The sequence below is a fragment of the Megachile rotundata genome, chromosome 5 (assembly GCF_050947335.1).
Source record: "Megachile rotundata isolate GNS110a chromosome 5, iyMegRotu1, whole genome shotgun sequence".
NCBI classification, from domain to species: Eukaryota; Metazoa; Arthropoda; class Insecta; order Hymenoptera; family Megachilidae; genus Megachile; species Megachile rotundata.
In genome coordinates, this window is record NC_134987.1 from 20,172,455 (window position 1) to 20,200,208 (window position 27,754).

The window sequence follows — 27,754 nt, forward strand, 5'->3', positions numbered from 1 at the left end:
GCGAAATCTTGTCCAGAGAATTAGTCCAGCGCAACAGTATACGCTACTTTATCCTTGTTTTGTATCTCGTGATATTTGCATGGCAAACTTAAAAAGAAGATGTTAATTGTTTGAAAGATTGATTTACATTATGTTGTTAATTAACTCTTAAAAATGGAAAGGCATAATAAGGCAAAATTATAAGAAATCACGCGCATGAAAATTTAAGATTCGAGTTTACCGTAATGTCGATCGCGAAACAATTGCGAGAGAATATTGTTGTTCAGCCGACTTCAGGGGACGGTTTCGAAAAATAGTCTGTCATGAACGAATTCCAAACGCTTCTGACGTTCCTCGGCATCCTCGTGACTGCAGACGGCAATGTACTGGACAAGTACACCCGCGCACCCGGAAATGTATATCATGGTAGGTAAGTGCATTTATAACTGTATTGATTAAATTTACATTTACCGTTTGCTATGAAATTTTTAGTTCACTCTCCGTAAATAGGTGAACATTAACCGGATCTTGTTTTCTGTAGGTATACGAGAGATATCCACGAACCGGAGCTCCTCGTACCAAGAAAAGTGTTCGAAGATGGCAGTTTCAACACGTACTCGTTGCCAAATTTTTACGATCGTCAGGAGGTTAGCGAGCGCAGGAAGAGGTCGACCAACGAAGAAGATCAATCGGAGATAGACAAATTACACCTGATACTACCCATTAATGGGATCGAACACCATGTAGAACTTAGCCCATACCATGAATTTATCTCGCCAGACATGGTGATAGAAACACGAGGTTCAGGTATAAGTACTAATTTGAACGACGCTGTGAGATTCAAACGGGCCCCGGATCGCCAGTGTCATTACAGAGGCGTCATTAGAGGCCATCATGGGTCCAGAGCTGCACTGTCCTTGTGCGATGGCGTGGTTCGTATGTCTTCGATTTTTTAACGCGTCGTTTGATCGACAAAATAGTGACAGATGTACATGGAATACCATGCATTGTTTCGCCGACTTTGTTCATCGAGATCACGACACGAAAGATCAATGACGAACGGGCAAATAATACAAAGAAGCAAGATTAAATTTAGCCGATGATCCACCGACTGAACAATTGAACTAGCCACATCGTGTAGATGACCAACACGATCAACGTGGTCAACAACGAGGCCGTAGCGAGCACGAGAGAGCTTGTCTTCGACTCTAATCAAGCCTCTTATTACGCACTTAGTCGCATGCAAATTAATATAAAAGATTTGCATACAAATGGACTCGTAGCTCGTTGACGCGATCGATTCCACTCGGTTATTGGTCGTAAATATCGGTTTGAAAACTATCCCACGCGAACGTTTTGCACTCGAGATTCAACGTGACCGAGGAATCTTGGTTAATTCTATCCCGCCGTTTCGAAAATTCGACTGAAACGGATCCGCTTTCAGCTTGACGCAATTCCTGCCACGAGTTGCGAGACGAGATCTGCATAATCTGTTCCTCGCGTTGGCGACGCTGCTTCTGGTCACCGGAAGTGCTCGCCGAGTCTAACGGGAAAGGGAAAATAGCGAACAAACCCGAATTCTCAAATAATTATACGACAATGTTTCTTCTTGGTAGTTAGTGCTGTTCAATGAAAATTGAAGGTCACCAGAGTCTTTCCTCTTAGATTTCGAAGGACTAACATTTTATACGTCAAAACTACGGTTCCATCTATAGAATCTTCTAATCGATAATTGAAAAATAATGGCAGAGCGAAGTGGAAACTTTCGTAACGAAGGATAGGAACATTTTGACTAGTAGTCGTAATTTAAGACCCCATAGGTCAGTGTTCCCAAGAGTATCGTTACTCCTTCGAGCATAGCCGAAGTTGTTCGAGCCAAGTTAACTGCCTCTGGATCGGATAGCCGCGCGGCACGTTATTGAATCGATCAATTTTGCCGAATATCAACGTATCCAGGCCTCTGTGCCTAGCTAAACCACAATTTGCCACGAATTACCAAGCTTTGGCTTGTTTGCACCCGACTGAAGTGCAAGCACAGAGAGCATTTTGTACTACGCCGTTAGTTTCAGCTACGATAAATGTTGCACGCGCAACCGATACCCGTAATTGGGATCGTTGAACTGTAATTTTCGAGGTGTGCACGTAATTCCGTGATTCGACGTGAATTTCGCATAGAATTCAACCTTTTAACGAGTTAGAGGCGTGATCTAACGCGATACCCTGTGAAAATTAACGCTCGCGAAAGCGAAACTCTAATTCTAGTACATCAAATCGAATTTTATGGTTAACCGTCGATTTATCGACACCTCTGTTTCGGCGATTCGTTTCATTTACGATATCATGTATACAGGCTGGCTACGTGCAAACCGATCATGGTCGGTACTTCATCGAGCCACTGCACGAAGTGATACCGGAAGTGGATGGTCAGCATGTTCACGTCGCTTACAAACGCGACGCTCCGCACGAGAAGAAGGGGAGTCAAGATGGCGCTCCGAAAAGACATTGTACAACCGGCGGTTTGTACAATTTTTTGCATCAAGTACATTAAGAAAAGTTGCTCTACTACTTCTATTATCGAAATGGTTCTTCTATCGAAGAAGTTTCGATGAAAGATTTAGTTTTTCGAAAGTAATTATGGTACTCGAAAAGAGAGGAAAGAATCTCGTAAGCGAAACTTTTGTTTTTCGTCGAAACAGACGATTGGGAGGCGGCGTGGGCCGAACAGTTGGCTGAACGACAGAAACGACTATTGGAAGATAATTCGATCGGGACGAAACGGGACAGTCCAGCCAGTTTCGCTACCCACAGTATACATCGTTACATAGAAATTGGATTAGTCGCGGATAGAAGGTTCCTCGACTATTACAACAACACGGATTACGAGCAGTATCTATTGACGGTTATGAACATGGTGTCGGATTTTTATCACGACAAGTCCGTCGGCAATCAGATCGATGTTGTCGTCGTTCGTATGATATATTTGGAAAAAGAGAAGGAAGAGGTAATGCAAGTTAGCCGGAGAAACATAGCGTTATTAATAATCCTATTAACTTTGCGTGATTTTTCGTTCACGCGATTACGAGATAAGCCTTATTTTTACTTTAAAAATTTTTCAATATTTCTGTAAAAATTATTTTTCGATATACAAAAATCCCTGGCTTGAAAATTTGTGCGCTTAACCACAGTCAAAATGCCATTGTGTACGTCATAGGTTTGGGTTACGATTAACCCAGTTCCGATCAATAACCCACGCAGCACTCAACGCGTTAATCGCTTGCTTTACAACTCTTTTATGACGTAATCAACACACTCTTATTGTCAAATCGAAAACAAATTCTGTTTCCAATTCGATCGATCGTTAAGGCGCGTTATCAAGAATATGATAGTTTTCAGAAAACGGTTCATTCGCCAAAAGTGTTCATCCCCGAAAACGATAACCGAAAGATATTTTATCGAAGATCTTTCTCCGTAGATAGATTTGCTCATCAGTCCCGCAGCCGAGGAAACGTTGGCGAGTTTCGCCAAATGGGCGGAGAAGATGAATCCGCCGGACTCGACCCACCCCAATCATCACGACATTGGAGTTCTCGTAACCAGGTGAAGCTTCAATCTATTAAACGTAAATAAAACGAACATACACGTGAAACGTTGAATCCGAGGAACGAAGATTAATCCGTGTTTAACGGAGTCCGTGTTCTAGATACGACATCTGTTCAGAAGGAACGAATTGCGATCTGATGGGCTTAGCCTATGTCGGAGTCGCCTGCAATCCTGCCAAAGCAGCCTGCATCAACGAAGACAGTGGTCTTTTGCTTGGAATCGTAGTTGCCCATGAAGTTGGTCACGTGTACTGTCCATGCACGTTCCTTCGCAAAACTTAATCCTTTCGCTGTTATCAACGGCCAATTAATTCTCTTTTGATTGCCACCGCTGATAGTAATCGAATCAGTCATTCACAATCCTACGGCTAACTTTCTAGCAGTGAAGGGATTAAGAAAGACAAATATCGAGACGATCGAAAGGTTTTTTTTTCACAAAAGTCCCGTCTAGCGGTGGAAGTAATTTAGCAAGATATACGTTTTCAGAATGGGCTGTGCGCACGATGAGCCAGATGTCAGCGGATGTCCATCTAAAGATTCTACGGATGATAGTTTCTTTCTCATGTCGCCTATCGTATTCCTCTTTACGATTAGGTGGTCCTCCTGTAGCAGGAAATTTATCACCACTTTTCTCGAGTAAATCCTTCGTAATGTTACTCGGTTCAAAGTTCATTTATGTTATTCAATAAGGTAGAGACGATGCCGAAATGTCACGTAAATTTATTTAATTTTGATGTCGACTTAAAACGCTGCATGTCTCAATCGATAACATAAATCTGCCTTTGTCCGTTCTTTCTTTCGTCAGCAGTATTCCGAAAGTTCTATATCGGTTAATTAGGAGCGGCTTGGGCGAGTGTCTAAACGATGACCCGAAAAATCCTTCGGATAAATTCAAGTACCCGAACATGTTGCCCGGCGCGATGTACAATCCAGACGCTCAATGTAGCATGATGTTCCCTGAAGGAATATGGTGTAAAAATCCTGAGGTGTGTTCACTTTTAACGATACTTCGAAATCGCTACATATGTTATTTGAATTTCGAAAGGAATATCACAGCATCGACGCAACGAAAATTCAGAGAATATACGTATAAATTTTCATATCCATTCATTGTCCACGGGGGGTAAAGGCTGAAACGAGGCGAATTTTAACTAAAATTCCACAAATATCAGTTTAAATCATATTAGTACTTCGCGATTGACTTTTATTTTCTTGTGACGAAATTTCAATCGATATTTCAGAGCACTCCAATTATTCCTCCATGTAATATACGAATTTACTTGTTACTTTTATGCAATTTGTACGTTTTAGCATAGAACTTGCGAGTATCTTTGGTGCAAGGTCAATGAAACAGGCTGTTTGTCTCATGGGTATCCTATGGCCGATGGAACGAAATGCGGCGAGAATAAGGTTCGTTGAATGAATTCTTTGGAAATAAAATATTACCTGACTATGTTGTATACCCGCGTTTCCAGATTACTGTTTCATTCGTTTCTTTCCTTACAAAAGTTAAATTTTTTCATTTATATCTCTTCGCTTCATGCAATTGCTTTGTAATAGCTACGTTCATTCGCGTGACAAGAAATTATGACACAATAAAATCAGAAAGAAAAGAGAGTCGGTGAAATGAAATAATTTCAATTTTCCGTGGCATATAGCGACTCGTGCGAAACATGTATAAAATATGGCATAACGATACAACGAGAAAAAAGGTTTGTTTCTACAGTGACTGGTATATAAAATCTCAATTTCCTGTGAAAATTGCATTGTAGTTGCATGTAGCGATACATGCTACATTGTTATTACGAAAAATTAATACACCAAGGTAAACTGGTGAAAAGTTAATACGATTTAATATTCCTGTCGGTGATTTACAAAAAAAAAATATTCATCATTTGTACTTGCAACGAAACGACCTTTTGTTGCGGACAATGCAGAGAAGGGCTTATCTCGAATTTAAATCGTGTTACTGGAAACGAGTGCGCTCTCAGAAACGCGTTAATCCGCTTAAAATTTCAGTCTCTAGCAAGTTCACTTCGTCAAGTGTCGTTGCGCTTTCATACAATGTTACACGGGCTTTCCGTACTTTAACATTTTAGTTGAGAAATATCATGGTATACACGCTAACCTTGAAAGGTTGTTGTTTATAAGAAAATCCAAAAAATCTCGCGCTTTTATTCCACTAAGTAAAATAAGTCGTAAACGGGGTATGCGTGCATTCAGTGGTGCATGCGAAAGCAGTGCGTGGACATAGGCACACGACCTACAGCGGTGCACGGTGGTTGGGGCAAATGGGGCCCAGCGGGCAGTTGCAGTAGAACTTGCGGCGGTGGCATCAAAGTCGCTGAAAGAGAATGCGACAATCCACCACCGGCGAATGGAGGTAGATATTGTATGGGCGAAAGAAAGAGGCTGACCGCGTGCAACACTACGGTAAATCGTGCATCTTCTCCTTACGGTGATACCCTACTGACAATTCGATTAACGACGGTTCTCTATCCTGCAGCCCTGTGATCCCACCAAGCCGTCGTTCTACGCGTACCAATGCTCGTTGTTCAACAACGTAAAGGTCTTAACTGACGGCCTCCATACATGGTCACCGTACTACGCTCCTAACAATGATCGCTGCGCTTTGTTTTGCATTAACGAAAAACGCAGTTTCGCCAAAGTCGCGGCATCGGTGAACGATTCGACACCGTGCAAACCTGGAACCAACAATATGTGTGTCGGTGGTGTATGCAGGGTAAACTTGCCACCATTCATAACTATTTCTAATTCTAAAGTTATTTCATAGCTGATTTCGATTATGAACGACACAAATCTTTCTTTTTTTTACGAGGAGAGATAAGGTAATTAGCTAGGAACATAGAAAACACTTTTATGATTATGAATATTTTATGAAGCAAAACAGAAACGGCAGATGCTCGTTCCTCCATTTTGTTCTTGATATTATATTTTACGAGGTTGAAAGTGCCCTGTTATTAACGTAGGAGAAACTGAAGATTGCGACGATAAGAAAGATGTTTATTAAGTTATTACTTTGCTATCGTACGTAATTACTTGGTTCGAAGTTAACCTACCTGTTCGAGTTTTTCGTTTTTTCGGCTGCAAGTGATATTAAGTGTAATATTGATGCTTCTTAAATTGAATTGCCGGCAATTACACGTTTCAGTGTATTACTTACACGCGAGCGATATCGCTTGCCATCGGTAGTACGAGTAATCGGATATTAATTAAACCGACTACGCCTCTATATTGATTTTATTATAAATTGAAATCTCCTTTGCCACTCCTCTTAACTTTATTATACACGTAGCATTAATAAAACATTGAATACAAAAAACGTGAAATCGTAGAAAGTCGGTTGCGATTGGATATTTGGTTCGGACGCTGTCGAGGACAAGTGTGGAATTTGCAAGGGTGATGGTACTAAGTGCAAAGCGGTAGAAGGATTCTACAATACGACCCTCGTAACGAGTCGTGAGTTATTGGTTGTTTACTGTCAGAATTTTTTTATCGAATTAGACGATAATTCAATAATTGACGACTTAGGTTACATGAAGATAGTGACGATACCCAAAGGTGCCCGAAGCATAACCGCCGAGGAAGTGGCACCGTACAGAAACTCACTGGCAATAAGATACGAGAAGAACGACGTTTATTGCTTGAATGGAAATATGTAATTGCTTCTTCTCGCGTTACGTCTAAGAATCCTATTAACAAGAGTAAACGTGATTTTAGGACCGAGCAAAGAAACGGTGACTACCCATGCGCGAACGCGATAATTATTTACCAGCATCCTGAACCAAAAAGAGAGGAAATTTATATAAAGGGCCCCATTGCGGAGGATATTCGTCTAGAAGTACATTGAACTATTTTGCGCTGATTTCAAGTCCTAGTGTGTTAGACTGCATAGATCTGTGATATAGTTAATGATATCTTTGTGCTATGAGGGTACCACTATCGGGTTAAAGGCTACCTATTTATACGTAAACGTTCGGTTTGTCGGTCCATGGACCATTGCTTCCGAAAGCCAGACATTAATGATTCATTGTTACGACAATTTTAGTACGTGTTCTATAACCCGACCTTCAATCCTGGGATCCGTTATGAATATTACGTGATGTCCAGTGATCCGTCATATACGCCTAAATACATATGGGATTTCACGGAGTGGTCCGAATGCACCGCTAAATGCGGTGGTGGCACAATGGTAATTTGGATATCTAAGTCGCTTTAATGATGCATAGAGAAACCATTATCGCGTATAGACGCGTAGTTAATGGACTTACGGAATACCTTATCAAAGGGTATAGTCGGATAAGGTAGTCAAATGTGCCCTTGAGTCGAATTCGAAACCCAATTCGTCAGACGGTAGCATATCCCAAAAAAACATCTCACACCAAGTTTCAACCCCCTATCTCATCCGTGGGGGTAGTAAAAGGGAAAAAACGAAATTCCGGTTTTTGGCCTTTTCTGTCTATTTAATTTCGTACAAAAATTCTGAAAAAATTCTAAAACATATAGAGGTCTAGGTAGCGCATATTATAGAATTTTTTCAGAATTTTTGTACGAAATTAAATAGGCAAAAAGGGCCAAAAACCGGAATTTCGTTTTTTCCCTTTTACTACCCCCACGGATGAGATAGGGGGTTGAAACTTGGTGTGAGATGTTTTTTTTGGATATGCTACCGACTGACGAGTTGGGTGTCTAATTCGACTCAAGGGCACATTTGACTACCTTATCCGGCTATACCCTTTACGGTTAAAACGAATTATCGATACTTTTATTCTTCGATTGATCGACGTAGGTTTCTGAGCCGGCGTGTATCGAGGAGAACAGTGGCAAAGTGACTCCCAGTTTCTGCAAAGACATACCGCGACCAGATCCGAAAAGCCGTATTTGCAACGCAGAGCCTTGCCCCGCAAAGTAAGTTTTACATTACCGTCCAGAATATTACTGTATATACGATATTCTGCTAAGGTGGAGAGTAAGCCAATGGAGCAAGTGCAGTGCCTGCGACGGCAAGAAAGGAACTAGACATCGCAAAGTGCAGTGCGTAAAACCTGCTGCGCGTGCAGGCGAGGACGATGTGCAAGCAAATTTCAACGCGTGCAAAGGTCGCGTGCCAAAGCAACAAGAAGAATGCGTCGGTAAAAACAAACTCGTTCAATTTTTCATACTATCTAAGCAGTATCTTAACATCTTTCAACAACTCCCTTACTCGGTCCTTCAAGGTAAGAGACCGTGTAAAAAGACCTGCCCGAAGAGGAGCCGGGACGTGAAGAAGGACGTTCCGGCAGAGAAGGAGAAGCAGCCGATATCCCCGAAAGAACAATCGAGACTGATCGACAAATTCGTGGATTTGAGTTTAGCTCGGTACCTGGAGAAGTCGCGCAGCGGTCTGTCGATCGAAGCGAACGAATTCGAAGGGACAGGGGACCTAGCCAAATTCCGACAACTTCTTCGTGACTGGTCGATCGCGGACATGGATAAGAAGAAACGTGGCACTTGCCCGAAGAAGTTTACCACGCCGAAGCCAGGTTCGATCATAAAGGACGTGGTATTGGAGAAGAACGTGGTGCTAATGGAGGCACCGTACGTGGACGATGGCCTTCAGGCGAATTTGTCGGACAAGGCGTTTCAGCAATCCGGTGATGTCGTCGGTATTGGCATCGACACGTCTCGCCAGAAGGTTTACAACGGCTCGAAAGCAATTCAGAAGATCGAGCATCTGCTTAATCCAAAGACCACGCCCGCGGCTGGCACTTAGAGTAACGCTTATGACCATTTGGCTCGTATGGGGGATCAGTGCAAGGGGATTTAATCTCTAGCCTTATGATTATTTTATAGCTATTATGTAACGTAGATCTAGATACTCATCCGAATTCACATATTCGTGTATAAGGCGAGGGGTTAAAATTGTCATCACCATAGGAAGTTTTTATTTGTATTATTCTATATAACTTAGCAAAATGTTGTATCCTAGGATTATGTATTTAGTACGGAGAAATATAGATTATGTTTTATTAAGCGCTTTGGTATACGTGAATTTCAAAAAATTCCGTGTAAGTACAGCAGGTCTAGTAGCGTTTAGTGCTGACATCTGTTGAAAATTTTGGGTATTAATAGTGTTGGCTATGATTCTCAGAATTTTCAGAGTGACCCCAGTTTCGTGATCTTGGAAGATTGAACGATACCAACGGGCTATAATATGTTTGACAAATTCATCGTATATTTAGTATCTGCATTAGGCACTACTAAGCTACAGATAAGTATGTTCCGTGCTGGTCGCAACGTCTTGTATTTTTTGTATATATCTAATTGCGTCCATTCCAACCAAAGTGTACTCGGTACTGTTGGCCGGTGGTTGCGGTTCGAAATCCTTCGGAAATTTTAAAGCACCAGTTTCTTCGTCGCGCTCTAGGATAATGGTGAGCGTTAAATTTTTAATATCTTCCTTATCGATCACGACTTCGCCCTTCTTCACAATTTTAGTATTCGTTAGCTTCTGGTCTCGTTCCGCTCGGTTTTCTGAATTTTTTCTAGCCACGCGTTGATCGTCTGTTTCAAACGAACGACGTTATTATTCAAAATTCAAGAGAAAGAGCAGAGAAGCAACTGTTAACACGTTCTACCGGTATGACATATACACAGATCCGTGGAGCCGTTCCGACTCATAAAAGTTTAAAAAGTCCTGCTTTAAAACGACGTAATATCGTTCGTATCGTGTATTGTTCGATGGTTCTACTTATTCAAGAACGTTAACGAGTTCTTACTTGTTCTCTTTTCAACTCGTGCCAGGACGTCGTCCCGTTTCTCCCGGTCGCCGCAGGATTCTCGTTCCTTCGGCTTGGGTCCTTGACAGTAGCTGTCAGCGATAATATCTACATCCTGTTCGGCATTGCCCACAGGACGTACGCATATGACAGCTCGCTTCTTTTCGCAGCCGAGATAGCAGGACGGGCATCCTTGCCACTCACCGATCATCCATCTGCGATTATCGTGATTGTTCTTTCAACGAACCGTGATCTATTTTCGTCGATCAGAATCATCGCGTCGGCTCGAAGAAACGCGTTTTCAAAAAAACTTTCTCGACGAGGACGTTACGTAATACGAAAAAAAAGGAAACCGGGACGTGGTTGATTAAAAAAATACGGAGAATAGTATGATACAAATTAAAATTGAATCCGCGACACGGTGTCAATGATTCGAATTTGATCCTATTCATCTATACAGCTGGGTCATGCTCGTTTCAATTAAAATATATCCGTAACGAGCGCGAGACACTAACCTCGGCAGACAAGGAGCCCGATGACAGGGTCTCACTTTCGCCTCCGGTTTCGGGATATTCTTGCAAAACATCTCGTCTACCAAGCCAGCGATTCTTTCTAAGCAACGAGGCTTGGAAATCTGTTCACCGGGTCCGCAGTTCGCGCTGCATTTTTCCCAGTCGACAAAGTCCCACGAGAATTCCGGCTTACGAGGGCTCTTCTCTTTCACACCGTACGAATACTTCACCGTCACGTTCTCTTTCGGTACAACCTATTGAACGGAATAACTTGGTCAACAAAGTGATGTCAGCCGTGTAAGAACGGAAGTAGTTCTACAGGCTTCGAGAAATACCCTGGTACTCGACCAGTGTTTGTTCAATGGAACAAAAGCTGTTTTATTAAGGAATTTCGTGTTTATATTGGAAAGAGTCGCTGTTGTATGAATTACAACTCTGTAAACCTGAATACAAATGTCATAAAATAAAGATATTAATATTTCTTTAGCAAATAAAATAACATAAATGTCGATACTTCTTAAAAGTATATAAAAGATAACGATTCGTCAACGATAAAGAAGGAGCCGATTTCTCTAGCAGGATTCGAATCTCGATCAAAGTGACACATTACGGATTAACGAGGCACCCGAGAGTAGAGTCTCCGAAAACACCGACATTCATATTTCCATGAAACGTGCTGAGTAGGTTAATTAAATCCGCGCAATGTTTCCCGTGGGTTTTAGATACCAAGACGAAACTTCTAATCACCGGTGCAAGACTTTACGAGGTGTGCAGCGTGCGTAGGTGCGAACAGTCGTAACGAGAGGCAACATAGTTAAAACGTAATAGCAATTGGATGGGAACAGTCGAACCTTCCGTTTATCGCGTCCAAGGTGTTGCATAGCTCGATAAGAACTGTCCAAGACTGGACATCTTGTTCGAGATACGTTATCGATCTGTCCGGGTAGCTAATTAGCGGCGGGTCGTGTTCGTTATGCTTACCAATATAACCAAGTCTTTCATAACGGGTCCAGGTATGGTCAGAGCCTCCTGGTTCGGTCTTGTAGTTCCTAGCCACGCCTTCGATCCCGCCACCTCGAACATTCCTAAATGATCGCTGGAATATTATAGTTCGTGAATAATATTGTCCATATCTTGCTTGTTTAGGTTTCTTGATACGTAATAGGTGATACAAGGAGGGTTAATTCTGACGATTTCGCATCGAATCGATCTTCCGCTACGGCAGGGCAAAGTCTAAGAGGGTTGAAATAGGGTCTCAGAGGAATTGACTGTTGGAGTGTTATTAGTTAGGTTAAATTAAGCGAAGTTAGGTTGGGTTAGATAAAAGCGGGATTAGTTTTGAGGATTTAACGATAAACCGGTTTAACCCCTTCGTTACAGTAAAGTAGTATCTAAATGAGTGGAAGTAGAATTTTAAAGTACAATGAAAAGTTGTAATTCTAACTTAATTCTGAGGATTTCGCGATGAATCAATTTAATCCCGTTGCTACGATAGAATAGAAGTAGAGCTTTTCTAGTTTTAAAGGATCGAAATAGAGCCCTAGAGGGGTCACAAGGTATTATCTTCGGTATGGTCTAGAGGCAAGTAATCGAGTAAATGTCACTCGATTAAAAGCTTCAAGTATTAACGCTGCGACGATGGGTCATACTACTGTCGCGCCATATGAATTTTAATCGTTGCGGGTGCTCTACCGGCGTCGATCGTTTTAACGTCATATGCATTCTGTTTTTGTTCAAAGTTACTGCATCTTTTTACATACATCCATAGTAAAAAACCGATTTTATAAATTCTCGACAGAGATTGCCGACCCCATGTAAACAAGCGACTATTATATCTATTTTCGGAAATAAACTACCATGCACACGTTATTTACACGAAAAAGCAATTTTAATTGAAGTTTAATAACTGACAGAGAAGGTGTAATACGGTAAGAAAATATAATTGTATTACAGAGATGCATGCATAGCGTTCTATTTACCCCTTGTTACTATCGGAGCCCCATTTGCGAGGCATTATGGAGCGGCTGCTGAATAAAAGAACAATTAAAGTTATTAGAGTGATCAACGAAAGTCCACTTACCCATCGATCAACGGTTTTCCGTCTTTACTTCGTACCATTATCCTGGATTTGGTCGGTTTGGTTTCCTCGACGCGGATATTCGTCGCTCCAATTGGTACGTCTACTATTTTCTTCGGTTCTACTATTGAAAGTTTTTCCTCGATTATTAGAAGTTTCCTAGCGGGCGGCGGCAAAGTATCGATTCGTAGGATCGCGGATAAGAGATTTATTCGTTGATAGGAAATATCGTCGGGTCTGAAGGGTAAGAGAACGTTGGAGATTCTTTTGGAAATATCTCGAAAAGTTCTCACACTTTTCACTGATCTACAGCCATTATCTGGCAAGGAATTTCAAGTTTTTTCCTCGCTTTATTTATCGCGATTACAAATTCTTCCGTGTCTTGAAACTTTCTCGTTTCTCTTCTTTTTTCCACCGAATCAAACTTTGAGCATCTTTCGACTCGGACATAAACTATTCCTACCTCGCGTGCTTCTTTTGTAACTTTATGATCGTAAACATCGAAAAAGCGCAATGAAATTTAGCATACTGCCCTACAGCGTAGGAAGAAAAATGCTTTATACATCGGTTTTTAATAGTCCGAGATGAAAAATGGTTGCGCCGGCCATGTAACTAACGCAGGAACTTTTTAAAGGCGAGTAGCTATCGTAGCTAGTAAACTTTGAAAAATTTAGCGCACGCATAAAGAATAATTACGGATCGTTAAATCGTAAACTCGTACCTGTCTCGAGACTTTGTGCTCTGTTCAGAATTAAAAGAAAGAAAACGCCCTTCGAATGACCGCGAGTAAGTACAAGAAATGTAAAATCATGGATCAGAATATCCCGAGGAAAAGAAAGTAAATGATCGACCGGTGATATTATTAAACTCACGAGGTGCCATCCCGATGGTTATCGTGGCCTCTTTCAACCGACAAGAGGTGCCATTACCCCTGCAAACGCCACATACATCTTCGATAGCGTTCGATTCCATATTCAGATCGCAGGGTATTTCTCTGCAAATCCCTTCGACGCAAATGTCACGGATAGCCCTGTAGCAGGTGGTGCCATCGACGACTTTCGGTCTTAGGGAGGCCACAACGCCCGTCTCGCTCAGGCAATAAAGGGCGCATGGATTCTCGGAGGCTTTCAGATCTGTTAGCGGTCGATCGTTTAGCGAACTATCCAGGCGGATGCTGCATCAGCGAATTCGATCTGTTGGCAGATCGTTCGCGATTGCCAGTTTCCACGTACTTTCCGGTAGATTGTAAGCCATCCATCGGTGAACTTTTCCGTCTTCCGGAAAAATCCAGCTGTTGAATTCGGCGCATTGAACGTCTCGGAACGATGGTGCGTCTATGTCGCACGGCTGCCACGAGAATGGAAATAAAGCGAACTTTATATTCTATGATTTGCTCGATATTTTCAGCTGCAAGATCAGCGTTAAGCTCGATCGTTAACCGGATTCGACTTGTATCAGGAAAAAATACGCGTAACAACAATTTAGCGACGCGGTGCTAGTTAAGGATGTTCCGTTACATTTACTAACGTTAGTCGCGCAGATTTTATGTCGTTTTCTTGCCCCCCGACAATACGCTCCACCGTTGGAAGGCGAAGGATTGGTGCATCGTCTGACCGAGAAAGCCACACCGGAACCGCAACTTCGAGAACACCGACTCCAAGGTGACCAGCTGCCCCAATCGCCGTCCACGACGCCTGGCCTCTCGCCGGCCATCAGGCATTTCATTCCATAACACCACTGCAAAGTTAATTATCGATCAATCCACCTTTGCCGATCTTCAATTTAATCATGCCATTTTCCTTTTATAAATCGATCTAATATAACTACAATTTTGATCGAAACACAAACTATGAAGCACAAAGTATTCTTATGTCACTTTTCCGTTTCAATCTATTCAAATTCTCTCCGTATAATTATCGTCTATTTTAATGATTCAATTTGTAATGGACATGGAAAGAGAGTCACGTCGTTGAATCGTTTTTGCTTAAAACGAAAAATCAATTTATCAACAGGAGCACTGGTTGCGGTCGTTTGATCACGCTCTGCTACGTGACACGACGAGACCAAAAATATTTTTCGATAATCGACGAATCGAGGGTAGAGAAAAAGTCGGAGAAACGTGATAGAACGCTCGCAAATAAAAACGCATTTGTCGGAGGACAGTGTTAAATTGTACCGTCGTGCTTTTACGTTCGCAGAATCTTTTTACTTTCTTAACGCCTTTCCCTTCTTTCGCTCTTTCCTATAAATATAAGGTGTGACACGAGACGCGATACGAGGGGATCTGGAAATTCCAGAATTCTTTACGGTCGCGCGCAGCTTAGATTTCTGAAAATGGCAATGTATAGAAAGGAGGGTTCATCGTTCGCTATAATACTCGAAAGAGCTTCTCTAGGGAGGGTGATGACATAGAGGAAGGATGTTCCACCTTTCGCTATAATACCCGCGAATTTCTCTAGGGAAGACGATCCTACTTTTCGGTGTAATACTCGAAAGTTTTCCTATCGTGCTCGTCAGCGTACCTGCATTTAATTAAAAGAATTAGATCCGGAGTTTCATTCGGGAATCGATATAGCTACTTCAGCCGAGATTCTCAAAACTTTCAGCATTCGCGACTGCTTTACATTGCACAATTTATTCGATCGATTTTCCACGCACTACAGTCGGCAATTATTTATTTTGATCGATGCAGAGCGAGCAAGCCTAGCATGTTCGATCAATCTCAGGCTTTAATGGATGGCAAAACATCGAGATAGAATGTACAGGAGATAGAAGTAGCGCGAAAAACAACTGCTCGCATGTCTCGAACGTAATGTCTTAATCGTAGGTACATTGAAATTCAAAACGATCAGAGAGAGATTTTAATCCTGTGGGGTTTTTATCATCCGATCCGACTAGACCAGTTTCTTTACCGAAGTCTGGCCGTAAAATATTTCGTGACGTATTTATACAGGATTATCGCGTATCTGAACAATATGTATCGTTTCTCAGACGGAGAACGTATAATTCTTTCGCAATCAGCCGTGTCAGCGAGAATATACCTCTCTGATCGTTAATCCTTTTATGGTGGAGAGTTGTTCGAAAAAGTTTCAAGTAATTCAGATACGTATGTAAATGATCGCGTTGACTGCCTCGTAATATAGATCAAACGATACGAGACGCGGTTTTAAAAAAACGCGATGTTTCTCGCGTGTAATTACCGAACAGTTAGCGAGAACGTTTATATTATTACTACCTTTTACTTTTCAAACACTTCTGCGAGCACTTTCAGAGTAATAAACGTATCAAATGAAATAAATTGCTAATTCCAAATGCAACTTTCCATATTTACGTTTGTTCGATATTACAGAAAAGGTGTAATACACTCTTCTTCATGGAACTTGGTGCGTTTACAACTTTCATTAACCGGCTAAAGTTCAACGAACTTCATCGATATCCATTGAAAGATATCGTTAATTAGCTCCAGCATTTTTCTAGGCAATAACTTACCCTGTTTTTTCCGCAATTGGTGCCCTCGGCTGGTGGCTTCCTGGCGGACACGCAACCCTTTCCGGGAATGGCACACCTCAGGGTTTCGCAGCTCTGAAAATGAAACACGATAACATTGGCAAGATGATGTTGGGGTAGTATTGTACCGATAATATCGTGAAGTGATATTCCAACTCGCACGAAGTAATAATGTCGCAAATAAGTAAAACTTTTTTTAAAACGTTAATATTGTATTGGAACGGAATTTTAAATAGCCGCAGCTTTGTATAAGGGAGTTAGGAACTATCGAACGTTAATCGATATTTTGTGTGAAATAAAAAGAGGAAAACGCGGACAGTGAAAGGATAAGGTAGACAGTTGGCAGAAGGTTGGAACGGTGACCAGCAGATGGTGCCTCATTGCGGTCAACAGTAAACTAGCTATACTTTAGGAAGACCAAACTTTAGAGTACTGAAAGTATTCGAAAATTGTTTAACAAAAAATATAATTTATGTACGCGCATTGTTGTACATGTAATTGTATATAAAATGAAGATTTTTGTTGGTCTACGTGTTATCACAAACGAATTAAGTTACATCGTGGTAATTTGATGCACTTAAACAAATTAGTTTCATTAATTTCTGTAGCATTCGCAACATTGATATATTGCTCTCTAATTAAATGCTCTGAGATAGAAAATTGAACAGAGTGATTTAACGAGTAGATATTGTGACGGATCGGAATCCAATAATTATTATTACACGTTCACTGAATCGGGAATCAGAAATACATATAATTCGTTAAAATATCAAACGTTGATTTAATTATACGTTCGTTAATGCATGTAGCAAAACGAAGTCTCTTTAACTTTATGGCTTTGGAATAACGTTCTTTTCCGATGAATCAAATATATATAATAAAAAGAAGAAGGAGGAATTTTCAGTTGCTACGTAACAGACAACCTGAAATTACCTCTTTGTTACGCGTTTCAGAGTTCCTCTCCCGGGCAAAGCGTAGTAAAAATGTCAGCACACAGATGCGAAAGTAACTTTTTGCTCAAAGTAAACAACCAGACAAATTTAACTAATTTAGTATGCGCGGAGGGCTTAATTAACCTGCTGAAGTCGTTGAACAAAGCTCGGAAGTGTTTGCAACTGTCGCTTTACACCGACTATCACAAATATGAATAACTTAATGAACAAACGGCTAATGCATTAATGAGAGCTTGTCTGTTCGCGCGATTGCGTCAAAAATAAACGTTCTTTTATTTCTGGGGAAACGGCGAATCTTTGTTCCGCGACTATTGAGAGAGCAAACGTTTAAACAAACTGTGCGTCCCTCTGTTTAATTATAAAGTTACAAACAAAACGGCTTGGTCCATTGTCAATGATTCCAAAATGACCAAATAATGAGGCTGTGAAAGCGGCCGCCAACCAATTCGATTTGCATTGGCCAATTCGTCCCATCGTTAAAATCTGTCAACGAGACATATACTCGTAACTCTTAACGAAAATTATGAAAATATTGATTTCTGGCTTGTCGATTGTGACGCGACGAGATTCGTGGCCTCATCGATCGACCAAATGAAATTCGTTTTTAATCTCTTCTATTCGTACGCTATCGTTGAACTTTTACGCGAATTCCGAGAAACATGACAGCATCACTAGCAGATTTATTAGCGCGGTCTGTTTTACATTAAAAATCCGACCAAAGGATAACGAATTAATTAAACTATTCCCAACTCGCTGCTTGATCGCAGTCTGTTAATTATGGTATGGTTATGTAATTACAAGCGTCGGCCATTTATTTCAGAGGATAGTGTAATTAACAAAACCCGGAAGAATTTCCATCTAAATTTTGAAAACCTCAAAATTAAAAAAACACAGGCAGATTTTTTGCAAATTATTAGGAGTTTAAAGTGTTAACTTTGTTTTCACGAATTCGCAGTATTTAAACGTTTGATGTAATTATATTCTATGTTCCACGGTACTCCATTTACACGAGTTCCACGAACATTTGCGAACTGTTAACTATGTCAAAAATTATGTGTAGTCGAACGCGTAGAATTAAAACGAAATTACACGTACAATAGACTCTCGTAATGTCATCGTGCATTGTATAGCTACGCGTTAGATCTCTACGCGTCGAGTCGTCAAACGGTGTACCGCTGCATAACATTGCATTAAAAGATACGCGTACCACACGACTCGATTTCGACAGTCATACATTACTTGGGAAGAATTCTATCTACTGTATTGACAATTTCGTTTGTGCGAAATAATGTCAAAAACAGATTTGTGCTTTTGTTTCTTACCATTCCTAAGTCGCAGTTTCGTGCACCCTGATGATATATCATTCGACATTGATCGTCCGCGTTGTACATTACTCCTGGAAGCAAGTTCGTAGTGGGGAACTCGTGAATGTAAGGCTTATCCTCCAGGCAGAATCCCAAACCTGCTCTGTAGAAACTTTCGCTCATGAAATTTTTATTTAAATAAATCTGAATGTTTCGAAGCTTTCGATATGGAATGTGTAGAAAGTCTTGCTTGACGCGTTGAGTGCTCCAATAAAAGCAAACAAATTCGACAAATTCAACAGTGCTTGTTACAGTCAGAGTGTCAATTTTCATGCGTATTAAACTGTTTTCAGAATACGAGATATAGTAATTTTTTTTCGCGAATTCAATTTTCCAGCAAAGAGAAGTACTTTGCTCCTTTAAAATGAAAGGAACAGCAATCTAAAATCGATTTGATATAGCTCTATCGTTATAGAACACAGTTTCTTACTCGATGTACAATTTCAGAGACTTCCGCGAACATTTGGACCATTTTCTCGTGATGTACAGACTCCCGGGGTGCATGACCGTGGTCTCGATGTACCCTTTTCCATGTTGGATTATACCCGGGCAACCATTTTCCTTCTGAACATCGTGCGCCATTCCTAATCTAAACGCTCAACATTTTTTTTTATCAACGTTGCTATGTTATGTTCCAAAGCATCGTCGCTTTTGTGACTTTTGTACGCGCTTAAATCAGAAGTATTACGTATAGAAAAATGAATGGAAATTCGTACGTGTGTCCAATTTGATGCGCTACGTGGTATCCTGTGTGTAGACCAACATCCCTTACAACAGCTGCTCCTTTCAAAGGATCACAGGTTCCTGCGATGGTCGAGGTACCAGTGAAACCACACAGGCGCGATGTATCGCAAATGTTAGATCTGAACGGGTCGATTAAACGTTAACGATCGTTCGAGGTTAGATTGGATTTACTTAACAATCACGCAAATGTACTTTGTGATCAGAACTGCGCAATCATGGTGGTTAGGGTGCGTATCGTCGCCTGGGTTAATCATGTGCTGCCATTCTTGGAAGTATTTCAAAGTTTTGTCCGCGTCCTTGGTGGCCGCTAAACTCATCTATCAAAAACGATGAACAAGTTAATACGTTAACTGCTATTAGGAGTATATCGATAATAAAACTCCTTAATTATGAAAGTTTGAAATTGTAATTGAATCGCTTCTATTTTTGATAATCGATATTTTAGTGTACCTTGCTACAGATGTGCGCTTCCTCTGTAGCAGTTAACGCGTTAATCATCCTGAGAGTACAATTAAAACTTTGAACAAATAGTTGGTAGATTGTAAATATCGAAATATAAATACCGTTTCTCTTTAAGTTATTTAAAACTGTTCACTTATTATGGGTATTTTTTATACTTTCAATGGTCAGAATATCCTATTTTTAACGCGATAAAAATTTCGCCGTTAGTTTTATATCTGTTATAAATATTTAGTTAGAGTACTTCATCATCCTGGATATGCATTTTTATGATCCTGGCGATGCTCAGTTCCATCAGTATTCCTAGACTGACATCGTGCAGCAAACCTGCAGCCTGAAAAAAACTTCAAGTGCTCATCGATGTTAATTTAAAAAGTTTTCATATTTCCCGGAATTTCTTTTGCTTTTTAACTTTGCCTTCGTTAATATTACAACTTACTTCGTCGCTTGATTTTACACGATTAAAAAGAATCGAATAATCGTGAACTTCTTACGGTTAGGCGTAAAATGTTTAAAAATAAAATTACACTAAAGTCGTAGATGTGACAAAGCCGATGATCGTCGAAATGTTAAGACGTCTAAGAACTTTCGGTAAAATTGTAACAATCGTAAAAATTTTACCAAAGATCACCTTACCATGTTGAGCAATGTTAACACGTAATTGCCAACGTCAAAGTTCTTGTGATAGTCTAGAACGGTCTTGTCGAGTACTAGCAGTAATTCGAGCGTGTAGGATCTGGCCTGTTTCCTGGAAGGATGCTTCTTCTGCGAGTTGAAAGCACGCTTGGCAATGCTTTTGGCCATATTGCCGGTGACGTTACACAGCATCTGGCTATTCCTTTCGAATTCATCCGGTCTCTTTTTGTAAACGACATGCGGATGCTCCGCTTCTTTCGTGAAATCGTGACCAGCCAGTGGCTCGATAGTGTACCAAGATCGTTTCGTCCTAATATATCCGGCCTACAACGTTTCACAGACATACACGCGACATTCGAAACAATTTTTTATTCGCCATCTTCCAACATATTATTTTACGCCGAATAAATCCGATGGGACATAGAAAGCGTAATACTAACGAGACCATAGCAAGTGGACAGAGCGCTGTTCTCCGATTGACCACGAACACGTCCTTGATAATGACACTGCGAGTCGCGCATCCGTTGCAATTTTACGTTTTTCAAGAAGTCTTCGTTGTTTCCGCTTTTGGAGTTACACGATCCTCTGTGCTCCTCGATAACAGCATCTAAATTAAAACGATGTTCGTTTACTCGGGTGATGCTTACAACTCCGTTTGCGGTAACATAGCGAGATTACTATATTCGGTGTAGTCTCGCGGGTGTAGTTACTCATCGCTGGTCTACACTCTTGTCCGACATTATCGAAGGAAAAGAGAGAATTACCACTTGGGAAAATATCCATCATTGGCATTCGGAGAGAAAATTCTCTTCCTTTCCCTCGATAATAAATTAAACCTAATCACGTTCTATCGCAAATGCCTTTAAGCGCCGAATAAAAATTGTGAAAGTTCTGTACTCACCTGGAGCGACAAGACGATGATTCGGTCGAAGCTCGAGATGATGGTCCTCGCCGCCAATCTGCAGGCGGTAGTGAACGGAGTCGTCGGGAAGGGTGTTTTTGTGGGATCGAGCTGCGTAAAAGGAACGCTTGAAGTGATGAGGTATTTGATGCGACACGAACTTTCCATCCGCTCTGACTTTTCTTGGCACTATGATCTCGTAACCACCGGAAAATTCCACGTCCCTCGTGTAACGTCCTTGAAAAATGAATCGACTTTGACAGGACAGCGTTACAGGCGCGTTTCATTTTGTCGACAACATCCTTGACCGAAGAAGGCTTTAATTAATTGTTCGATCAAAAATACCGGTTTTTCGAGAACTTTTTATTACAGGAAGAATGTTGCTTAAATCAGCCTTTTATTCGAAGGAACTCATTATTTCACGTTGACGAGAAAAACTTATTTTACTATCTGCTGTTTCGTGCTATTTAAAAATCTTGCTTTTAACGCGTAGGATATTCGATAACATGCCGGAGACGACCCGTGACCTTTTCCATTAATTCAAATTTCAATGCCGAGAAAAAATAATGTAATTCCACTCGATTTATAACCCTGTTTGCTTACGCTATGCTTCAGCTGCAATTTACGCGTCGTTTCTTCCGTTTTTCGTTCGATATATCCCATCGTCGTCGTCGTCGTCGTTGTTCGACGAAAACGGCTCGACCTACTTCTGCCTTGACTAACGAAAAATCTTGTGCTCGCGCAACCGCGTTTCGCTAATGAATCCGGTTTATCGTAGAAAAGAGCTCTCTTCTCGGTTTAATTTCTTTGCCAGGCTCGAATGACGATTAAAAATTTTATCGGTTTCGCGCCTCGACATCTTTGATCTTCTACCACCCGATATTTAAATAATGCTTTTTATTTAACCGCGTCATCGGATCGTCGATTGAACAACTTCAACAAATCAATTAACGGTGCATAACTACAAATTTATATCGTAGTTGCTCGTGTGCGTGCGAGGTTATAAATCTGTTTCAATTTCATGTAGACAACTGATGTTTTCTGCGCGAAACCTGCCAGCAATTTCAAGCTATTTTCTCGCGCCAAATTGTTTAATACGATTAGACTTATAGCTTTAAAGCAATTAAACAGAAAATTTGTTCTATCGCCACGAAGGAGGTTATTTCTGTGTTGACGATATAACGCTTGTAACTGGTGGCCATGCAACGCGCGACAATCTTTAGAAGTTTCGCCGAATCTTGATGAATCTTGACTCTGACATTCCGGATTCCTATAGCGATTGACTTGTTCGAGAGTTTAGAGCGTATAACGAAAAGAATACCGAATGACTGTAGCCTGCAAGGATCAAGGCTGCCGCGTGTACTGTGCTCTCGAAAGCAAGAAAAATAGCTGCCACGTTCCAACGGAAACTCGAGAAGCTTTCTTCTGATAGATACCAGCAACTTCGTCTAAAAGGAACAGCCGACAGAGAAGAAGCTACACTCGCGATTCAACACTGATTCGTCTGACATTGCGAAACTTTTTCACTCAGTTTCATCCTGAAACTGAGCTACAATTTTGGCAGAGAGCTCGAGATTTGAAAAGCGAAGGGGATTCTAATAACGACTAGTCGTCCGCTGGAGAAATATCGTGGCTCCGGAGAATTCCTAGAAACTGCGCATGGTTCTTCCAACAATAATACGCAAAAATAACATGGACGGTGAAAAAGACTGTTGGAATTTCTCGTGAGTATGCAGAATCATATTTCTGGACTCGACACGGAGAAATGATTATGAACTGTTAGGTACGATCTGTCCAGTGAGAACTGTTCCGGTTTTAATAATTACAAATATACAGGTATCTCGTCTATTCTAACCGTAACGCAAGCAAAGCGATAAGAGATGCATTAAAAGTTAATACTAGCAAGTTATAGAGCATCTGTTTCATTTTAACTCGAACACTGTTTGATTTAGGTTAGTTGATGGAAAACTCTAAGCCTTTAGCGTGCTGGGTTAAATAATAATTTAAGTACATAAGAGGATGAGCGTCGGATATTTCCACTCGCAAATGTATTTAATTCGAAATGTTTGCTGCTTTAATTAATTTTAATTAATTTGAGAGTACAGTGGCGAATACGTTTGGTTACACTTGGAAATGTATACACGCTCGCCTAAAATGAGCGAGGGTACGCATATATTTTGGGAAAAAGGCAGTCGTGAGTAAGAGATAAGAGAGGAAATGCGAAAATTAGCCAACGATGCAGAGTTGCGAAGTCTGCGAAAATACGAACGTAAACATACATCACTTTTTCTTTCTAGTTAGGCGCGTCACGGTGATCAAATCAGAAGATACATGTTCTCTTCGTTACGATCGAAAGTTACGAAGCGATAGTGTTGCACAATTTCGTCGATAACATATACGATATGTTCAATTAAAATTTGCAATAAACATTGTGAGCCTTATTATAATTTCAAACGAAACAGATGCGCCATTCGCATCGCGAGTCACGATTGGGAACAAAAATAACGTCGCACTGCGTAATTGTCTGTCGAAATTCGTTTTGCACGATCGGCTGAAACGCTAATGAACAACCCGGCCGAAAAATGATTTTTTCCGTGAATACAACGCTTCATCGCGTATGCATAACGTGTTTTATCGATTCCGTGGAAAAACAAACACCTTTACAGTTCGTTTATAAACGCACGGAACATATCGTTAGGAAGACTCGCGATTAAAAGTATCGAATCACGCGGAGAGCAAACATAACCGAACTTATCATATTTTATATTTCGTTGCAAGAAATAAAATGTTACCTGTGCATCCGTTGACGAATCCTTTGCGATGAAGCAGAACGAACAAAAGAACGTAAACGAGGAGAAACATCGAGGGACTTTTGATCATCGTGTTTTTTCGTGAGAAATTTTTCAAAAAAAAAAGAAAAAGAGAAGAAAACAAACTGGAAGTACGTTGCGTATCGAATTCGTAACATCGTTTTCGATAGTATTATTCTTTAGCGCGATTGTCAAAGGAAATTTTCGAGATTCGTTTATTGAAAGATTGCGGAGCGTTAGCCGCGTGTTGATTTGTCAGAATTTTCAACTCATTGTGGGTGAAACGCTGATACGAGATATATCTTGTTCGAAGTTCAAAGGAAGATTAATCGGTGATCAAAAATAGAAGGGAAGGGTGCTAAACGGACAGCAGGAATACGGTCTTTTTTCACACGGATATTTAATTCCACTTTGAAGGTACGATTCTGTACACACGGAAGGAAAAAGTTGCTTCGTCGAGCAGTTACAGTAAAAGGCACTCTGCCGGCCTCCTAGGCTGACTTACAATGGCCGTTCGATGCAATCTCCTTATCGTAAAGTTCAGATTAAAGCGGTAAAAAGTTTTATTCTCCCGGCCAGAAACTTGAGTTGCTCGCAGCAATTCTTTTCGTAACCGGCTCCTGCTTCTTTTCGTCTACCGCTCCGCCTCGTTCGGCTTTCTTTTCGTCGCTCTCGTTTCTTGCGTCTACAGGGCGTTTCCAATTTCAACGACCAAACTAGGCGACTGTCCGTATTTTTCACTCGGAATCGTTGAACAAAAACTGCGATATTTCGTTTAAAAAATCAAAGATAACTCCGACATTTCCATGAAAGCGTAACACGCCGGAAAAAAATGGTACATTTATCATATGTCCTTCCCGATGATACACAACTCTGGACGAAACATTTTTTCGTACAACGAATGATTTAACGCCTATTTCAAAAGGGGCGATTCGTTTCGTATCGCGAATCGGTCAAGTAGTTTCTGGTTTGATTAGAATTATAAATAAATTCCGATTATTGAAAAGAATATGCAAAGCATGCTTTTCATTTAGAACTTTTCCAACGATTATATACACGAGTTGTTGTAAGACCATATTAGCAAGGATTCCTTAACACAGGAGTTCCATTTTAATATCTGTTCATTAGACCAGATGATGCTCGTACCGTGCTTAACCCTTTTACTATGAAAGAGGTACATAGAAGCGTGTATATACCTCGCGAAAGTTACCGTTTACATACGGAATGTGTTCGTATACAAATATTCAAGCTCGTATGTCTAGCAATGGGGATGCTCCAACTGCTGTAAGAGTATATTAGCAGAGATTCCTTACCACAAGAGTGCTATTTTAATCCGTGTTCATTAAACCAGAAATTCGTTGCACGTTTAACCCTTTGACTGCGGAAGATGTACACGTACAGGAGTATACACGCCTTGAGAAAGTTACCGCTTAGCTACGGTATTTGCATAGATATTATACTAGCTGTTCCACCTAACTTAAGGGTCTTAAATATCTCACTTGACTTTGACGATAGCGAAAAGTGCGCGAAGAAAAGAGCCGACAAGGCGCGGAAATATTCAACAATGTTTCTAGATTAACCGAATGAAAGGAATAATTTGGTAGAATAGAAACGATTAATGGTAAGAATAAAGCATCGTCCGTACGGTAGACGCTCGTCGCGTTGCGGTTTCAGAGAATTCCCAGATTTACGACAGCGATACGCTTTTATTTCCACGGTGCACTCGAACTGTAAGCCTCGTGTCGCTAATTAATGAAATTTCACGAGGGTACACGCGATAAGGTTTCGCGAGGACGTCGTCGCAAGTGAATTACTCGTTTCGGACGTTTTCTCGTTTTGCTTGGCTTACTAACCTAGAACTGCTGCCTCCTACTTTCGTCGCTTTCTCTATGATATGTCATGACCCTTTGAACTTTTCCACCTGCATTATCAGTCTACGATTTCGGACCATCTATCTTCCAACACCTTAATCGTGTTTGTTATCGTATTCAATTAATCATATAGTCTCTTCTTTCGTTTCAGCTTGCACACTTTTCATTTATTTCCAAAGAAGAAGAACGAGCATTATCTATGTTAAATGCATACCTATTTTTAGCGCTGTCGAAAGGCGTTTTCTCTTCGACAGAAGACTTTATCGAACGCTTCCTATAAAATCGGCAATCCGGATTTTTTTCTTTGTCGAGGAAACTTAGTTTCGACACGGATCGAAGAAAACAAGAGATCCAAACGGTAGTTTGAATTGCTAAAAGCTCGGTCGTTTTATTATTATTCTGAATATAATAAGCCGCCAGTTGATACGATTCTGTCAGTTCGCTTCCTTCGGTGAATTAGCATACGGTTCATCCTCCTTTCATCGTCCCTGTTTGTTACTCGAGTTCCTTCCCTTTTCCCAGTCTGAATTGAATTTCATTTGAGAACGAACGAACATTCAGGTACACTCGAGTTACGTGAAACCTTGCTTAAAATCGATTTTTTAAGCGAGAACAAATTTTTCGAATTCTTCCACAACATGCTTGAGGAACGACTTTTTTTATCCGCTGCGAATCGATATCGTCACAGTCGATGTTAGACAGTGGCACGTTGATCAAATTAGAAGGTGAAGGTAACTCCCTGATTTTGTAAGAACGTTGTATAATAGCCATTCTTTCACGATTCCTGGCTGGTATTTAGCCTGACAATTCCGTTGAAAGTGAAATTAATTACGAATCCCTTTTACCGTGAATTTATCGTTTATTTACATCGGGGGAGAAGAATTTCTAAACGAGGTTAAGAGACTGAAGCTAGGTCAGAGTCCATTACGGACATCAGCTTAGTAGCTTTTTTTACCCTCCTTAAGTAGATAGAATATTTTTGTTGCTGTAAAGTAAACAAGGTTAAGTAAACAATTTTCTTTCATGGGCGAGAAAGGTATCGCAACGATTCGCTTAAAATTCGATATACATGTATCGCGATAAATCGTATTAGCAAACACCGGTATCGATATTTCGTTCATATTTTTTCATTATGCAATTAAGAACCATCCGGTGGCGCGGATTTGTCTGTTCGTTCGTATTCCTCCCACATCCATACGTTGCCGAAAAAATATGGTCGTCGATAAATTAAGTTCCCTTTTTATCGCAAACAATCGTGTTGATTGATCGAAGGATCGGGGATTTTTCCCTCCGAAAAGCGCGGACGATGATTAATTGAACTTCCCTTTTAAGAAAAATGATCTCGCTGATTGACGTATTTACAAGTGCACGTACCTGGGAACGCGTACAAAGATTAATTGCAAAAGAATCTGATACTTGAAACGTTTCTTAATTGAAATATGAATTGGCAAGGTATCGCTAATGCTCTTGTAAGCAACACCGATGCGATCATAATACGTCGAAATAGTAATTGCAGATCGATAGTGTGCCGCGAGCGTTTTATAATCTGTGTACAGAGCAATA

General features: G+C 40.7%; 2 protein-coding genes across 5 annotated transcripts; one reads left to right on the forward strand and one right to left on the reverse strand.

Annotated features, from left to right (window-relative positions):
• Window positions 1-277: 277 nt before the first annotated feature.
• On the forward strand, window positions 278-9,612 carry LOC100878521 (A disintegrin and metalloproteinase with thrombospondin motifs 7). 2 transcript variants are annotated; one of them, XM_012285224.2, is made up of 18 exons: window positions 278-409; window positions 521-911; window positions 2,330-2,495; window positions 2,676-2,980; window positions 3,452-3,576; window positions 3,680-3,826; window positions 4,065-4,214; window positions 4,417-4,564; window positions 4,890-4,988; window positions 5,802-6,011; window positions 6,085-6,321; window positions 6,935-7,058; window positions 7,131-7,257; window positions 7,320-7,440; window positions 7,648-7,791; window positions 8,389-8,507; window positions 8,562-8,731; window positions 8,816-9,612. In XM_012285224.2, exons 1-18 carry the CDS (start codon window positions 303-305, stop codon window positions 9,349-9,351), a joined length of 3,426 nt encoding a protein of 1,141 aa, XP_012140614.1. In that variant the 5' UTR covers window positions 278-302; the 3' UTR covers window positions 9,352-9,612. The 2 variants fall into 2 exon arrangements, with proteins under 2 accessions (XP_012140614.1, XP_076387842.1); XM_076531727.1 differs by having other exon boundaries at window positions 6,935-7,257.
• Window positions 9,495-27,607, reverse strand: LOC100878411 (A disintegrin and metalloproteinase with thrombospondin motifs 7). Of its 3 annotated transcripts, none has more exons than XM_012285225.2 (18): window positions 24,303-27,607; window positions 21,511-21,747; window positions 21,050-21,216; window positions 20,610-20,933; window positions 20,218-20,307; window positions 19,707-19,831; window positions 19,487-19,633; window positions 19,201-19,359; window positions 18,729-18,873; window positions 16,436-16,528; window positions 14,474-14,683; window positions 14,179-14,293; window positions 13,819-14,079; window positions 12,950-13,067; window positions 11,851-11,965; window positions 10,873-11,123; window positions 10,358-10,572; window positions 9,495-10,142 (listed from the first exon to the last, which is right to left on the reverse strand). In XM_012285225.2, exons 1-18 carry the CDS (start codon window positions 24,388-24,390, stop codon window positions 9,844-9,846), a joined length of 3,159 nt encoding a protein of 1,052 aa, XP_012140615.2. In that variant the 5' UTR covers window positions 24,391-27,607; the 3' UTR covers window positions 9,495-9,843. The 3 variants fall into 3 exon arrangements, with proteins under 3 accessions (XP_012140615.2, XP_076387843.1, XP_076387844.1); XM_076531728.1 differs by having other exon boundaries at window positions 12,950-13,070; window positions 24,303-27,605; XM_076531729.1 differs by lacking the exon at window positions 24,303-27,607 and adding an exon at window positions 22,114-24,271 and having other exon boundaries at window positions 12,950-13,070.
• Between the last annotated feature and the right edge of the window lie 147 nt (window positions 27,608-27,754).

What these genes read in the sequence shown, in the direction of transcription:
- LOC100878521 (XM_076531727.1), top strand. Translation starts at nt 303, where the DNA reads ATGAACGAATTCCAAACGCTTCTGACGTTCCTCGGCATCCTCGTGACT. An exon ending in AAGACATTGTACAACCGGCG is followed by an intron (nt 2,496 to 2,675) that starts GTTTGTACAATT and finishes TCGTCGAAACAG; the next exon opens with ACGATTGGGAGGCGGCGTGG. An exon ending in TTTATCACCACTTTTCTCGA is followed by an intron (nt 4,215 to 4,416) that starts GTAAATCCTTCG and finishes TCGGTTAATTAG; the next exon opens with GAGCGGCTTGGGCGAGTGTC.
- LOC100878411 (XM_076531728.1), bottom strand. Translation starts at nt 24,390, where the DNA reads ATGATCAAAAGTCCCTCGATGTTTCTCCTCGTTTACGTTCTTTTGTTC. An exon ending in ATAAAATCTGCGCGACTAAC is followed by an intron (nt 14,294 to 14,473) that starts GTTAGTAAATGT and finishes TTCTCGTGGCAG; the next exon opens with CCGTGCGACATAGACGCACC. An exon ending in AACCATCGGGATGGCACCTC is followed by an intron (nt 13,071 to 13,818) that starts GTGAGTTTAATA and finishes AACTTTCAATAG; the next exon opens with TAGAACCGAAGAAAATAGTA.